At 36.4% G+C, this 17344-nt stretch overlaps 1 protein-coding gene across 1 annotated transcript; it reads right to left on the reverse strand.

Moving 5' to 3' along the window:
• Positions 1-347: 347 nt before the first annotated feature.
• On the reverse strand, positions 348-4022 carry LOC145104567 (CBL-interacting serine/threonine-protein kinase 9-like). Its single transcript, XM_079041789.1, has 15 exons — positions 3653-4022; positions 3503-3565; positions 3058-3129; positions 2868-2975; positions 2700-2768; positions 2562-2615; positions 2354-2479; positions 2179-2268; positions 1968-2090; positions 1773-1880; positions 1564-1680; positions 1410-1466; positions 1195-1269; positions 667-737; positions 348-584 (listed from the first exon to the last, which is right to left on the reverse strand). Exons 1-15 carry the CDS (start codon positions 3827-3829, stop codon positions 572-574), a joined length of 1323 nt encoding a protein of 440 aa, XP_078897915.1. The 5' UTR covers positions 3830-4022; the 3' UTR covers positions 348-571.
• Positions 4023-17344: the final 13322 nt, after the last annotated feature.

The following is a 17344-nucleotide window of genomic DNA, read 5'->3' on the forward strand; positions in this document are numbered from 1 at the left end:
ATTGCATTACAGTCACATCGGTTGACTTTCATTTTTCTTTGTCATATAAATAAAAATAATTTATCATCTTAAAAGTTAAAACATTAACGGATGGGGAGTTCATTTGAGATATGGAAAACTATTTGGACATTCATTGGTCTATTAGAAAGGCGACAAATTAAGTCATGTTCAACCTTTTCTAAAGCAAGCGATGATAATGATAAACAAGATTATAAAGAATTGAATGATGACGATTGGTCTTGACTCTGATCAATCTTTTCAACGCCAAGAATAACAAACCAAGACGAAAACAACAAAGATCAAATAAAAACAAATTTGAAAAGCAATTTATGACAAAGATAATAGAGTTATCAAGATCAAATCAAATAAATATAATTATTAAAGAAATCCTACAATCAACCATATAATAAAGCTAAACATGATAATATATTTATTTATGGTTCTTACACTTACATTTGAGCATATCAAAAAGTCACAACACAAAATGGGATTGCAACTTCTGTTACCAATAATGTCAAGATTGCCAATATTATTCACCCACGATGATGCCTTGTCTTGGACTTCTCACATTTCATGATTTTCTTCTAAACATATTTAAAAAAAAAAGTTAGATTTAAAAAAAAAAAAAACATTACAAAAAATTTAGTTCATTAGTCTCACTCTCACCTGTTGTCATCTTTATTTGGTTCGCTGCTCCAAACTATGTCTTTTAATCCCGAAGAAAAGTTCTTGTAGAACTGCCATTCAACAAAACACAAAAATAATCGGCTGACATGACATGACATTACATGACATAATAGAATAAGCTTGTAGAGTATTTTCAAACAATGAGGATGAGAGCATTTTCGTCTTTTGTACATAAGAGAGATCAAGAGCGAGTCTTTGTCCTGTCTGGTCCCACCTGGATGGGAAAAAAACTTTCATTTCTTCCTATTGACATCGACACGAGTTCCAATGGACGTCAAACACAGGACAACCTAATCTGTCATATCAGGTCAAATACAATACAACCTGATCTGCTATATCATGTCAAACACAGTACAACCTGATCTGTCATATCAGGTCAAACACAGTACAATTGATCTGTCATATCAAGTCAAATACAATACAACCTGATATGCCATATCAGGTCAAACACAGTACAACCTGATCTGTCATCTGTAAAGATTTGTGAACTTTTGCTTTAACACGTACGCTATGAAATTCCAATGTGTCGCCGCCGGTTTTCCTGAGCTCCACCATGTGTAGTGAGGGAGCCACTTCAAAAACCTAAACAAAATCAAAGTAGACAAATATTACAATATTATACTTTTAAAAAAAATATTCAAACACCCGAATAGCAATATATTTTTATTTTCTTTATTATAGCATCCTATATTTGTTTATTTCTATGAAAAATGATTTTATACCTCTGTAGCCACAGCAAGGTGGCCCTTCCTTCCAGTCTTGTCACCTTGTAATTTCATCTATAAATGTTTAAAAATAATAAATTTTAAACTTATTAACATGATGTCAAACAATAAAATGAAGAATTGAAGCACAATTATAAAAAAGAAAAATTACCTTGTAATTTCTTTTGTGAACATTAAAACCCATGGGTTTTGCAGTTTCCTCGATTTTAGACATGATTTCATTAGCAGGACACTTAGAAGCAAAACTTGTTTCTCTCTTTACAAGACCCTGTTTATTTAAATCCCAAACATAAAAAAAAATTATATAGAAAACGCGATTGACGAATATGTAATTTGTAAATGAATACAATTGCAACACACCTTTTGCTTCTCAAACATATTTTCTAGACTAAAACCTTGTGATCTTGAGATCAACTCAAAGGCATTCATGGATTCAGGTTTCTCTTTCTTTTCTGTAACAAGATGTTCCTGAAATAAAAAAGAATCATATGAACAAATATAAAAATGTATCTGAAATTTTATAAATTCTTTAATCCCATTCATTAATTAACATACCTTTGATTCATTGAAAACAGCATCTACATCATCTAGGCTAACATCTTCTTCCTGCTCAAAATTTGGAGGTTTATAACCTTTCTTGAACCAATCATTTTCCAAGATTTCAGAAATTGTTATTCGCTGCAAATCATCATGGAGTTCACAACTATATACAATATAATTCCATAATCTGTAAACATTAAAAGATTTAAAAAAAAAAAAAACTCACAGTTTTGGGGTTTGGATCAAGAATTCGTGTCAACAGTTTCTTTCCACCAGATGAAAACCATGGTGGGCATCTATAATCAGCCTTCTCAATCTGAATAAAAGTTGGATTTTTTTTTTTTTAAATGTATAAAATGAAGATTAGGATAATACACATATAACAATATTAGCAAACTTACTCTTCTATATAATTCAATGAGATTTGCTTCATCAAATGGTAAGTATCCTGCCATGAGGACAAAAAGGATAACTCCACAAGACCATATATCAGAGGCTGCACCATTGTAACCTTTTACAGTGAGCACCTGAAAAGTAAAAAAAAAAAATAAGAATTCAAGTAAATATTTACCATTTTACATCTATAAAGTTCATTGCTATTAGTGTTACCTCAGGAGCAACATAATTTGGAGTCCCACAAGCTGTGTGCAGCATACCATTTTCCTAAAATTACAAAGAATTCAAATGTTAGTAATTAATTAACCAAAAAAACAAAAAACAAATAGCTTTTTGCAAATTTATACATACCACTTGTTGAGACAATCCGAAGTCTGAAACTTTTAGAACACCATATGAGTCCAAGAGAAGATTTTCAGGCTATAATAAGAAGGGGCAGATAAGTAATTAATAAACCACAAACCAGTTCATTACTTATGAGTTATGAACTTGTGATAATGAAGATGAACAAATAAGAACCTTGAGATCTCTGTGATACACGCCTCTACTATGACAGTAATCTACAGCATTAATTAGTTGCTGAAAGTATCTTCGAGCTTCATCTTCTTGAAGTCTCCCATGTTTGGCCTGTAATACCATTGAAAAGTTATAATATTTTGGATTATTAAAATGATAAAAGAGAATCACGAAAGAGGTAAGAGTTACTTACTATTTTGTCAAAGAGCTCGCCTCCATCAACATACTCAAGAACAATATAGATCTTTGTTTTGCTTGCCATAACCTGTTTGGATGTAAAGGAAATTAATAGTTTCTATATTCAGATTCTCAAAACAGATCAAACACTTCAGATTCTCAGTAATATTAGTTTTCTTTTAGATGGATTAGATATATTGGCCTCCAAAAGCTAGATATATAATTACCTAATACGACCTAATCCAATCAATGAGGAACAACTCAACGATGTCAATATCACACTTATACGAAAATAGAATAATCAGAAATCCAGATGTTTGTGATGATTCCATGATATTCCAAAAAAAGAACAAAGCATTATTTATCGATCAAATCAAACGATAACATTGGATCAGAACTTGATTACAAAGAAGGTAATCTTCAAATTGAAGTAGGAAATTGAAGTGGTATACTATACTCACCTCATAGAGATTTAAAACGTTGGGATGTTTGATCAACTTCATGGTTGAGATTTCTCTTTTCATCTGACAATTTACAAACAGGACGAACGTAAGCATAAGCAATTACTAAAGTAAACATAAATTGATAATACAAGAGATGGAATTACTTACTTGTTCGACCATCTTGTGTTTGAGAATACGCTCGCGATCGAGTATTTTAATGGCGACGGCATCACCGGTGACGAGGTTTTTAGCGAACTTGACTTTGGCGAAGCTGCCTTCGCCCAACGTCTTGCCAATCTCGTACTTGCCTACTCGTGTCCTTCTCTTCCCGCCACCGCTACTCATTCTCGTCGATCAACAACGGTGATTTTTCCGGCGATTGATGATCAGTAGTAGTTTGCTAAGGTTTGCAGTTGGAAAGCGAAGATACAAAAAGAAGAGGACGCAAACGGTTTGGATATAGAATTGAAGAGAGAGCCATGATCACTGATCAGCCATAGCCATGGGATATAATCTGTGGGGCCACACGTATCGTACGCGATAACACTCACTGACCGTACCTTCCATACTCCATACCTCCCCCTCACCTTCCATGGTGGGCCAAGATGAGCAATAATGTGTTTAAAATTTGGATCATGACCTTGTAAATTGTACTGAATTTCCATGCATATACCAAACTAGGTGGATGTTATATGATGATGGTAAGAATTGAATAAAAATAACAATGATTATAGACATGAGAATATTCTTTTGATCTATTTTATGCATTAATTGATTGATATTATATCTTAGGGCATGTGATTTGGATAGGGTATATGTGACATATGCTTCATGGGACATCAATTTCCCAACCACTTTAACCTAGACAAGTTCAAAATGATTTTTAATTTATATAACCAAGTGGTAAAATTAAAACATGTTGCTAATGGTAACCGATATAAAACAATTTCAAAACTATTATAATGTATGGTAAATTGTACAGCCGATGGTTTCACACTATTTTAGTCCTGATGAAAAAAGGTTAATTGCATAATACCATATGTCAAGCAAGGTATGTTACTTGTTGGGTCTTAATTTTCCTTTGGACAGGGGAAGATCTATGTAGGAGCCCGGGTAGCTCGTATTACCTCAAACTTTTGGGTGTAGTGGAATTATTTTGAAAATTTTTCGGTATAATGCAATTTTTTCTGTGTGTTACTCTTAAAATTTACATGTGCTATTCATGACATCTCGTTCTAGCTCCGCCACTGCTTTTGGAACCGCTAAGTTTTCATCATAAGGATAAATCTCTTACTTAGTTTAACTCAAAACTGTTTTGATGTGTTTGCCAGCTTTTTTTTTCTTTGGGTGAGGGGGGGGGGGGGGTGGGGGGGGATTATGCCCATAATACACATTTTTTGAGGGTGTTTTCCAAAATAGACATAAAAAGCCTCTTTTCACATATAGACATGGATTTCGTAGAGCTGCCTCCGAGGGTTCTGCGGAATGAACTAATGCTCCGCGAAATTGATATGGTAAAAAAAATATACAAAAGGGCTGAAGAAACGTTCAGTTCCGCAGAGCTCCCTCTGTAGGCTCTGCAGAACGACACACATGCTAATTAAGTTCCCAATTTAATACTTCGTGGAATGACACTTGTAGGCCTGTGGGCTCTGCGGAAGTGCATGAACGCTTCGCGGAATTGTTAGGTGGAGTTGGTGCCAAACATTTATGATGTTTTTTTTGTGTCATAAATAAATTTTCTTATTTAAAAAAAAGAAAATCTGACTTCATGGTTTTTTTTTTCAGTAAAAATGAGTTCCATTATTTTATTTACCGGGGGTTTCGGTAGTTAAGCAATGGAATTAACATGTATGTTAGAGCAAAGTATAACAACTTAGGTTTATTTGTCTGATTTTGTTAAAAATAAGACACGTATGTTCAATAGTAATATATTGTGGCTCTTTCAACACCCGGATCGTGGATATCTCATGAACATTACAGAAAATATAGAATTTTTTCATCTCGGAAATATAATGCCTGAAACGAAGGACATAATGCATTAGTATTTGGAGGTGAATGATGGACGGGTTGAAGAGGCACCGGTGGAAGACAACATTGTATCAGATAATGTTGACACCATTATATCAAATAAAGATGAAGAGTGTTCATAAGAAGAAATTGTGGCAGTAAATAAAGTGGAATAACAAAATTTATATGAGAGACTAGCTAGATGATGAAAACTCAAATGAGGGATGGTCAGAAGATGAGTTCACTTACGGAAAAAAGCTTCAGACATGTTTTATGGTATGCATTCCATCCATGATTGTCCTGATTCGATTCTTGAACTTGGACCATTTCATAGTTTAGGACCACATAATGATATGGTTGTTCGTCAACCGTATAAAAACAAAGAAGAGCTAATACTTACTACGAGTCTAAAAGAAACTAGAAAAAAAATTCAGTTTAAGAGAAAACATTCAATCAAAAGTCGTTACGAGGTTTATTGTGAAATAGAAAACTGCAGTTGGAGTTTATATGCAAAACGCCTTGAACCGAATGACAAATTTGAAATTAGGACGTTTGATGATGTGCACACGTGTTCATATTCATTACAGATACACCCAAATCATAAGCACGCAAATAGTAACATTATGGGTAAAACTAATTCGAAAGTTTGGAGGCCTAATGAAATATTAAGGGATATGAATGTTTTGCTAGAAAATAATGTAAGTTACAAACAAGTGTGCAGTGCAAAACAATATGCTAATATGAAATTAATGTTAGGGTCCCCCAAAGAATGTTTTTCCAAACTTCCTATTTATTTTCACATCTTGAAGAAGCATGATTGTAACACCTCATTTTTGCATTCCAAGAGAATTCAATAAAAACTGCCGTTTATAAAATTCAAAGTAGAGATAGATTAATTTTTAGCCAAAGTAATCATCATAAACATGTAGGAAATATTAATACAATTCCCGTAGATATATAGAACACCCGAATCTGATTTCGTATGAAGAAGTTATGTTTTTTCGAAGTATTACGACTAAACCGACACGACTATGCGTGTGGTAAAATACAAATTAGAGATATATTACTTATTAGCCTTAGCGATCTAAATGAAATTCATAGTAGTCATAAAACCGAGAGCGTGCATGTAGAGAACGCCTAAATATAACTTCATATGAGGAAGTTATGATTTTTAGAAGTTTCAGCGCATCAGTGTATGACACAGAAACCAAATATAAATGGGTCGATTATTACGAAAAAAAAATCTAAATGAGAGTTAAAGATCTTATCAATACCTAACTATAACACCCTGCTTCGAATCGTTTCGTAATTCAGGGTCCTGACCTGAATGTCAGTTATCATAAGGCTTCAGACCTTGGGGGAAAGAGATTTAGACTCCTTTGGATGTGGGTAATGTAGATTAGGTGATCCGAGAGTTCGATTGGTGCTTTGGATCCCGAGGGTATAACCGTAAAGTGATAGTTCGGGCATTTTTTGAATTTTGGCTTTAAGTTCGGAAAGTTTTAAGGTAAAGGAGAGTTGGTAGGATTATAGAGCTTCTCATTACCTTTTGTGGATATAAAGAACGTCGAAAACGGAGTTGAAACGAAGAAGTTACGACTGTTTGAAGTTGGGATGATTTTTGGGTTAGCCGTGTACGTAGGGCGTACGGGGAGTACGCAGGGCGTACGAGGTCATCCCTAGTACATTGGGCGTACCAGGAGTACACAAGACGTATGCGATTAGTGCCCAAAGCCTATTTTCGTGGTTTGAGCCCTATTTAAGCTCTTTAACTCCCCCAAACCCATTCCATTCTCAGCCTCCACCTCTCCAACACCCTCTCTTGTAACCCTGACCCTAGATTGAGCCTTGTGAGCAAAAAGAAGGTGTTTTTAAGTGCTTTGGAGTGTTCTTGGTGCACCTTGGAGAAAAAGGAACTCATCAAACAAGTGGTGGTTATATTGGAGCTTGTAGATCCAGACTTTGTTCACCTTGATCTTTCTTCTAGAGTTATAAAGTTTGAATCTTGATAATGAAATTGTTAGATCTAGTTAGTTTTGGGTGTTATGAGCTTTTGGTCACTTTAAGTGCATAAAGTTTAGATTCTTTAAAGTTTGTGACCTTGTTATGGATAAAATTGGAAACTTTATCCATCTAAACATCATTTTGATTCAGATCTGAATGTTGGAGACTTGTACTTAATGGATTAAGTTGAAAAAGATGCACTTTTGGATCCCTTTGAGATTTAAAGACTAGATCTTGTTTGTTGGGGCCATTCTAATGGATAAAGTTTGGAACTTTATCCATTATGGAGCTATTATGAACCATAAAAATGTGATCTTGGCCTTTCTATCCCTTCTATACAAGAGTTGTGATGTCTTATTGGGTTAAGAACTTAGGGTTTTGGACATTAAGCACTTTATAACCATGAAAAGTCATAAAGTTGGAAACTTTATGACTTAGGACATCATTTTGGGCTTGGATCTGAGTTTTAGATGGAAGGGCTTAATGAAATAAGCTCTTAATGGAGTTTTAGGACTAGGCTACGTACGCTGGGCGTACCTGGTGGTACACTGCGTGTACGCGGTCAGCGCCCCACTTTTGGTCAATATTAGAGTACGTTGGGCATACTTTCTTGGTACGCATGGTGTATTCCGCTGGGAAGGAATATTGACTTTTGGACCTTGACCGTTGACTTTGACTTTGACTAGGGTTTACCAAGTTTGACCTAAGGGCATTTTGGGTAATTTGATTTATAGTTTGAGTTTTAGGTTCTTGTTAATTGTATAGGTGACCGGTAGAGATAACTTTTAGAGCAGTGATCGGTGCAACTATTCTTTCAGACTGTGAGGTGAGTTTTCTCACTATATCCATGGGTCGAAAGCACTAATGTCGACCCATTACTTGTTATGTGGAATGCTAGTTGTCTCTGTGATGCTTGCATGAAAGACCGGGATCTGGCTCCTAGAAATTGTACGAAAGACCAGGATCTGGCCCCTAGCAATTGTATGAAAGACTAGGATCTAGCCCTGGCAGTTGTATGAAAGACCAGGATCTGGCCCCTAAAACTTGTATGTAAGAACGAAATTTGGACCTCGACACTGGAAGGAAAGACCATGGGGGTAACCCATGACACTTGTATGTTTTGGTATATGGTATTTTGGGGATATCACTAAGCTTTGTGCTTACGGTTTCATATTTATGGTTTCAGGTACTTCCGGTTACAAAAGGAAGTGCCCGACATGACTGCACATCATCCCCCCAGAGTTTTCCACATTGGCAATTAATGATATTACTCTGATGTTCAAATAATATATTCACTGTGATCGTTCTTGGAACAATTTGCTTGTATGATTTATTATTTTAAAAATGAAAATTTTACTTTGGATTTTCGTGACGTTACAAGTTGGTATCAGAGCCTTGGTTTGAGGGATTCGAGCACACGCTTGAGTATGTCCGAACTCAAACTGAGGAATTGGTAATATTTTGAAAAAAAATAAGTTTCTAAAAAGATTTTTACAAAAAAAGAAAATAAGTTTCTGAAATGATTTTTATAAAGAAAAAGGAGGTGTGATGCGTGCAATCAACCGAGCTTAAGTAAGTGATTCCCAGAATACCCATACATGTTGATATGATATACAATATGAATGTTTGTATGCTAGGTGTAACAACTCAAAATTTCCAAACAAAATTTTCATTTTTAAGTTTCCCAAAAACATAGTTTTAACACCAACCCATGCCAAATATAAATGTCAAATACAGTCAGAGTATCCCAGAATCCACATATATCCTCATTAACAGACGAGTGTGTACAATCATGTCGGCGCCTTCCCGCGATCCTGAGATGTACCTGAAACACATTTAAATAAACACTGTAAGCACGAAGATTAGTGAGTTCCCCAAAATACCACATAAACAAAATAATTAGCCTCTCATGGCTATGTCTCAATAAGGACCCTCGGGTCATAACTCAATATATATACACAGAACAATATAACAACATAAGTCACAAAGACGAAATGCACATATATAGAAATTAAGACCCTCTAGTCAATAACACAAATAAGACCCTCCGGTCACACATAAATTACCACACGGTAAGTATAGTGAGAAGACTCACCTCACGTAGAAAAGCAAATAAATCTCGCACCCGAACTGCCGATCTACACTCTGCCTAAAATATGCCACAATATAACTCTAATTAATATTAATAACCTCGTAATGCTAGACCGAGCCTCTTAACTAAATCTCAGAAGGGTAAAAAGACCATTTACCCCTCCTTGGTCAAAAGTCCACAAATTGATCTAAAACTCAAAAGTCAACGAAAGTCAACACCCAACGAGTACGCTAGGTGTACAACTTCCTACGCTGGGCGTACTGCTGGCTAAGCATGCAACGTGGGTTTTCAACTCTACGCTGCACGTAGCTGGGAGTACTCACGACGTACTCCTCGGACTCCCACTTCCCACTTCTCTTGGTCTTAATCCGTTAAGACAAGTATTCCAAGTATAGATCTGAGCTAAATAAGACCTCTTAATTCATAAAGTTGCTGAATTTGAGCCTTTGCATGGCTAGACAAGACCCAATCCCAAAAACTCTAACTTTCTCAACACAAAAGACCATACAACTCATGCATGGAGAGATTTAGACGTCCAAGCACTCATTTTTATGGATTAGAACACTCTAATACACCTAAAAGGACAAAAGAATAGCTCTGGAGCTCACCAAACTCACAAAGTTCCATACTTGGGACATAAAACCCTAGAAAGGACCCAAAACAAGAACTAGAAAAAACACTGAACAAGTTTTGGACTTGATACCTCTGGAAGATGCACCAACTGAAGTAGAACTCAGATCCAAGAGCTAGAAACACCAACTATCCTTCCTTCAAGTCTTCTTCTCCATCAAAAGCTTCACAAGAATACTCAAATGAGCCATAAGCACTCACACAAGCTAGAGGGAGGAGATTAGGGTTTTGAGGAGGTTGGAGGCTGATAATGGTGGCTAGAAATGAGGCCATCATGTTCCTTAAATAGGGACACAAGAAAATATTAGGGTTTCTCACTGAGCCTAGTATGCCCAACGTACTAGGTGGCCTCCGCGACAATGCTAAGTGTATGAGTAAGTTGCGCGTACTCATGCGTACACCCATCATACTCGAATGCCACCTTTTTCAATATAAGGACCAATCTTGACATATTTATAAAAGGTTAAGGTCTGAGAAGTTATACCTCATTTTGGGGATGTTACAATTCTCCCCCACTAGAATCAAACTTCACCCTCGAAGTCATCCTCTGGAAACAACTCTGGATACTGCTCACGCATCTCAGACTCCGGTTCCCAAGTCCACTCCAAGCCTCTACGGTGCTGCCACTGAACTTTGACCAAGTTCACTTCCTTGTTCCTCAAGGTATTCACTCTCCTATCCAAGATCGCCACCGACCTCTCAATATAATTCAGGCGATCATCAACCTGAATATCCTCTAAAGGGACCAATGCCGTCTCGTCGACTACACACTTCCTCAGCTGGGATACATAGAAGGTGTCATGAATCAGACTCAGCTCTTCAGGAAGCTCTAACCGATAATCTACCTTTCCCACTCGAGCAACCACCCTTAAAGGACCAATGAATCTGGGACCCAACTTTCCCCGCTTCCTGAATTGGATCACACCCTTCCATGGTGATACCTTCAGGAGAACAAAGTTACTGACCTGAAATTCTTGGTCAGAACGCCGCCGGTCTGCATAACGTTTCTGACGACTCTGGGCCGTCAACAACCTCTGACTGACCTGCTGGATATGATCTATCGTCTTGAGCACTATCTCGGTGCTCCCCATAACTATCTGTTCGACCTCCCCCCAACAGATAGGAGTCTGACACCTCCTCCCATATAAAAGCTGAAAGGGAGGCATCCCAATGCTGGAGTTGTGACTGTTGTTGTAAGAAAACTCAGCCAAGGGAAGGTAGGAGTCCTAGCTCCCACCAAAATCAATAACGCAAGCTTGTAGCATATCCTCGAGCGTCTGAATCGTCCGCTTGCTCTGCCCTTCCGTCTGCGGATGGTACGCGGTGCTAAAATGTAGTCGAGTACCCAACTCCTCATGAAATCTCTTCCAGAATCTGGAAGTAAAGCACACATCTCGGTTGAACACAATATATGTCGACACCCTGTGCCGAGCCACCACCTTTCGAACATAGATCTCTACCAACTTCTCCCAAAGAGCTCTCACTTATAGCTTAGAAGTGAGCGCTCTTTGTCAACCGGTACACTATCACCTATATAGTGTCCACACCCCTCACAGTCCTCGGTACTTGGTAATGAAATCCATAAAAATCTGTTCCCACTTCCATAGGGGAACCTCCAGAGGCTGTAACTTGCCATGAGGGCGCTGGTGCTCTGCCTTGACCTTGCGACAGGTCAAACATCTTTCTACAAACCATGCCGCATCTCTCTTCAAGCAGGGCCACCAATAATTTTGCTTCAGGTATAGATACATCTTTGTGGCCCCCAGGTGGATAGAAAACCTCGACTTGTGGGCCTCCTCCATCAAAATCCGCCGGGCCCCACCCGTATATGGAACCCATACTTTCCCATGGAGAGTCAAAAGTGTTGGATTAGGTGTCTAAGCCCATAACTATTTTGGTATGTACTTGATTTGATTATGAGCATGGTCCTTTTGGGTTGCCTTCACTCATACAACTTGATTGGATGACAAGAGGAGAGAGGGTAGAATTTATTATGTAAATAATAAATTGGTACTCAGAATGATTTTATTAATATATTACAAGATTAATATATTATTTGGAAATCATATTATTTTATTAGTATTGATCGGAAATTAATTTGTTGGTCAAAAGAGACTGATTAAATTAAGGGGACTGATATTGCAATTAATTGTTAGTTGCTAGTTGGGCTATGGACTCCTAATAGAAGGGATGGACGAAATCTATGGGAAGCCCATATAGATTTCGTCTAAGGGGCCTTCTAGAAGGGTTCCGTGGATTGCTTAAGGCCTAAGCAGAGAATTAGGGTTTCCACTTGAAACCCTATCAGCCCACACAACTATAAATAGACCCTTATACATGAGGATTTCGGATCTAAGCTTCTTGGAGTTGCCCTGGCCGAATTCTTCTTCTCTCCTAAGTCATCTTCTTGCATTGAGTGTTTGTGACTCCATTAGAGGTGCAACAATTGGGGCACTAGGATTTCAGAAGTCAAGATCAAGAAGGATTAAACTTGTTATTGCTACATAACAAGCAAGGTAAAGTTTCTAACCCTAATCATATGTCAATTTTGAAATATGTATGCTAGTCATAGGGTTATTACTTTGGTATTCATAGTTGTATGTTCAATAGAGAAAAACCTAGATCTAAAGCAATTAGGGTTGCATGTACACCATAGGAATGATGTTATGCTCAAAACCCAACAGTGGTATCAGATCCTAGGTCGTTTTTCAATTGAATAGATGCAAAAGTGAATTGCCAAAAGATCAAGAAATCGAAAATTTTGCTGTCTGACAGGCTGACTCGACGAGTCCATGTACAGACTCGACGAGTTGCATGAACCTGACGAGTTCCATAGTGGACTCGACGAGTCCAAGGGTCTGGTGCCGAGATTTTCGAGTTTTTGGCCAGTTTTTTATTAGGATAATTACCAAAACTCGTTTTTCTTGTCTAAAATCGATTTTTATGATTGGTATGAGATATCATTATCAAAATTGGTGGATTTGGTTAAATATGGATAATATAGGATTATTATGATTCAAATATTTAACCTAGTAATTTTGAAAAAGTTTTAAATTACACCCTTTAGGTTTTATAGTTTAAATTTGGAATTAAAAGATTTAGTTTTTGAAATTTAAATAGTTAAACCCTAATATTTTGAAAGGTTTCAAAATTTGTCCTCAAGTTTTGGAATTTAAAATTTAATTAAAATGTATTAATTTTGAAATATTAAAATCTAAACCCTAGTGTTTTGAAAAGTTCAAATTACACCCTTATAGATTTTATTAAATTAATTAAGTGTTTAATTAAAAGAGAAAATTAATAAATCCATAATAATATGGTTTAAGTTTAATCAAATTAAAAGTCTAATTTATTAATAGATTAAACCACTTAGTATTTTAAATGTATACAATACATCCTTATACTATATAAAATTAAAGGTCTAATATATTATATATGTATGAGTAAAAGGTCAGTCTTACCGTTAGTAGGCCTCATTCACGAAGCTGGTCTCTAAGTTGTGTTTAAGGAAGCGACTTGTAAAATGACCGCCATTGGGTATCCACTCTTACCCACCGCACCCTTGACTAGTGGAGGGTCGTTAGCCGAACGGGTAGGATAGGACACAACCTTCCACTATAAGTATAATGAAATACGAAGTAACTAAACAATTTTATAAATTACCAAATCTTAGTTACTTTAGGAAAAATGTGAATTTGGTGCTAATCCATGAAATTGCACATTGCACCTTATTGGTCGTTAGTGGAGCTTGTGTGGTTAACCGGCACATTAATATGGGACCAATGAAGGATTTCAATGGGTAGCTCGTAGATTATCATAGATCAATGGAGCGTGTGTGGTTAACCGACACATTGATTAGGTGATAAACATCTTCGAGAGTACCAAGCTAATTTGCATGGTTATTCACACCTTGTTTGTGATCCTCGACATTCCAGTCACAAACTTGAAGGGCATAATTGAGATTAAACATGCTATTGAAAAGTTCAATGAATCTCAAAAGATCTAGGAATTTCAATTCATTTAAAACCTAATGTTCATTTTCGTTTTTCATGGTGGAAATTGGTAAATCGTCATTTGCCTACCTTCAAATGTTCTGCAACTGGATTACGGTATCCCTCTTCCGAGTTGTAGAATATTGTGTTGGATCCTAGCCTTGATATTTCATTTGGGTGTTATATCAAGGACTCTTATCAACTAACTTGAATTTCTCCCTTTTGCAGATGTCCAAATCTAACAACTATGGTCTTCCTGAATCCCTTGGAAAAAGCTTTCCACATGAAGATGATGTTCCACGATTGGATCGTGGAAATGGAAATCATGCTTCACTTCCTCCACTCCTCCAATAATTCTTCCTGACCCAGGTGTTCATCGACATGAAAAGTTCAAGGTCACTCAAGCCCTATTGGCAAGAAAACACGAAGATGGAAAGTCTATATGTGCTCACGTCTTGGAGATGAAGTTGCATATTGAGAAGTTGGGAATGTTGGGTGTCGATGTCTTAAGGAAGTTGGCTGTTGACTTGGTTCTTCTATCACTTTCTGAATCATATAGTGAGTTCATTAAAGATTACTATATGATGGACCACGACGTGGCCCTCATTGATCTTACCTATTTGCTTATTGCTGCTGAATCAGCAATGATTTGGCGCACTGGTAAAGCAAAATTGATTGGTAGATCAACCTCCCAAACTTCCATTCATATTGACAATAACAACATTGGAATTCCATAAAGGTCTTCTCTTCCCAATGGAAAGGGATCGGCCAAGGTCAAACCGTTTGACCGGTTGGTAAAGAGAAAGGCTGAATCTGAGATTGTCCCATGTGCTATCCCAAAAGAATCTGTTTGCTTCTACTGCCAAGAGAAGGGGCATTGGTTACGAAGCTTCCATATCTACCTGAAGGATCGAAAGGATGGGAGAGTCAAGATGTATGACTCTGATTCATGTAAAATCCACTATATAACTCTATTAAGTTCATATTTGTAGATTCTTAATACATGATGTGATAAGATTGCATTTTGATGTTTTGTAGGATTGAAGAAAAGAATGGAAGCTTAAAAGGAAAGAGTGAGTTGAGTCTGATCACGAAGAAATGGATTTCGATCGCATGGTTCGATGATCGAATTTTTGAGCTGCTACTTAGGAGTTATGATAAGATTGCTTAGGAATATTTAGTAACATAACTTTCATCTGTAATTGTGTTGTATGGACAAGTTTTTCCGCGTTTTTATAAATAAAATAAATTTTGATTTTTTTCTTATTTATATTTCCTTGCAATGGCGTTTGTGAAAATTGATGTTTGTATGTTTCTATTAGCAATATTGAAAATGGATGTGATTCTTAGTTATGCTATTTGTGGTAGCGTCGAAAATTTACCAAATAAGGAAAGATTCTCGTCACCCAAGTTTCAATTGGACAGAAACTTGGAATCATGCAAATGGTATTGTATGATGAATGAGAACCTTCGTATTTGGAAAATTAAGACTTATTCCTTGTTCACATATATAAATGTGAGTCGAGTGAAAGGACTAGGAGATCTATTACACATTGCTGTGCACTGGTCAAGCCTACCACAAACAACGATAAGACTATTCGTCATGATTTACTAAAAGGTTAGTAAAGATGGTTATGCTTATAAGATTAAGTGTAATTCTGAATCATTGGAAAAGTTTCAATGAATAGCACAAATAATAAGAAGAATCAATTAGGCAGAAAGATAAAAGTTTCTCCAATTTGAAAAGATGGGAGAGTACTTAAGTATCATGTTTTATGATCGTCTTAATGATTATGAAACCATATCAGAATTGATCCTCTAAAGACACCTTAGTGCACTTGTATGGCTAAGTAGAGGAATCGGGAATTGTTGAAATGGTTAAATCAAAAGGAGAATCATACTTCGTTCCAAAATCAAGTCTTAGAGTCATACTCCAAGATTGTGACTTGAGTGACATAACTTAAGAAGGTTTATAACACACCTATCAAATGTGGAATAGAAAAATGTTTTCTTACTCTTGCACATTTGAAATTGGTAAGTTGTGATGTCTTGGATAAGACAAAGACCAACTAGGACCAATTGTGTGAAGGTTTTGTCTTGATAAGAACCCACACCAACTCATGAATATTTGTTTGTCAAGGAATTTTTCTTGACAAGAGAATCTTATATGTCAAGAGGTCAATGGGAGTCTTAAAGATCTTAAAAAGTTTCAAGAACTATTCAAGAATAAACCAGTTGTTGATCACTAGCACACGACTTGAGGTTTGTAACCTATCGTGTTGACATTTTCTTGTTTCTGTGCCATTCCAGTTGAGTTAACTATGCATATGAGTTCTAAGACTTCTCAATTGATTGCATGAGGCAAAGCACCTTGATTGGTGAAAGTTCATTGATCTATATAGGTGAGCTGCTAAACTACTTGGAAGACATGGTAGGCCCTTGTGCTGCCAGGTGGCAAGAAATAAAGATTGAACAAGTTCAATCCATATGAGTTTGAATTTGTCACAAACATTGTCTTGTGATAATGGTTATGGCAAATTCACATGGATAGGAACACATACACCATAAAATCTAAGTGGTAAGGTTTCTCTCCACTTCATGAAAATGATTGTAAGGAAACGCTTTCACTAAAAAGATTTTAAGGAGATAGCATTGTGTAAATTTCATTCTCAATTTCGATTATGATTACGACATCCCTCTTCATAGTTCGAATTGTGAGATTTGGCAATTAGTATGAACATTTGGGACTAATTGATATAAGTTCTAAAATAGTTTAGACACACATATGAGCTTTCTAATGGAAGGTGTATGAGCTTAGATAAAGTCTTATTGAAGCATCACGTATCAGAAATATGAACTTTGATAAGAAAGTCAATAAGCATTGATTTCTAGAAGTCCAACTAATTTATGAGTACATGTCAAAGCTAGTGGGAGCATAAGTGTTATGCTGGTAAGGATATAATTATCATGTTAGTGGGAGCATGATTATTATGTTAAGTATTGCGAGTTAGCAATATTAATTATAGAAAACAAAAGTTTCAATTCGCAAAGTTGCAGAGGTTGAAAAGTTGTTTTGCTATAATTAAGGGAAAGAATATTATACTTCATTCACTACTAGAAAAACAGCCTTTT

The sequence above is a fragment of the Lactuca virosa genome, chromosome 4 (genome assembly GCF_052849685.1).
Source record: "Lactuca virosa cultivar CGN04683 chromosome 4, Lactuca_virosa_CGN04683_v6, whole genome shotgun sequence".
NCBI classification, from domain to species: domain Eukaryota; kingdom Viridiplantae; phylum Streptophyta; class Magnoliopsida; order Asterales; family Asteraceae; genus Lactuca; species Lactuca virosa.

Excerpts from the sequence above, each read along its gene's own strand:
- LOC145104567 (XM_079041789.1), bottom strand. The coding sequence starts at position 3,829 with ATGAGTAGCGGTGGCGGGAAGAGAAGGACACGAGTAGGCAAGTACGAG. Across the intron at positions 3,566-3,652 it reads AACACAAGATGGTCGAACAA|ATGAAAAGAGAAATCTCAAC; the intron begins GTAAGTAATTCC and ends GTAAATTGTCAG. Across the intron at positions 1,467-1,563 it reads TTCACAAAAGAAATTACAAG|ATGAAATTACAAGGTGACAA; the intron begins GTAATTTTTCTT and ends AAACATTTATAG.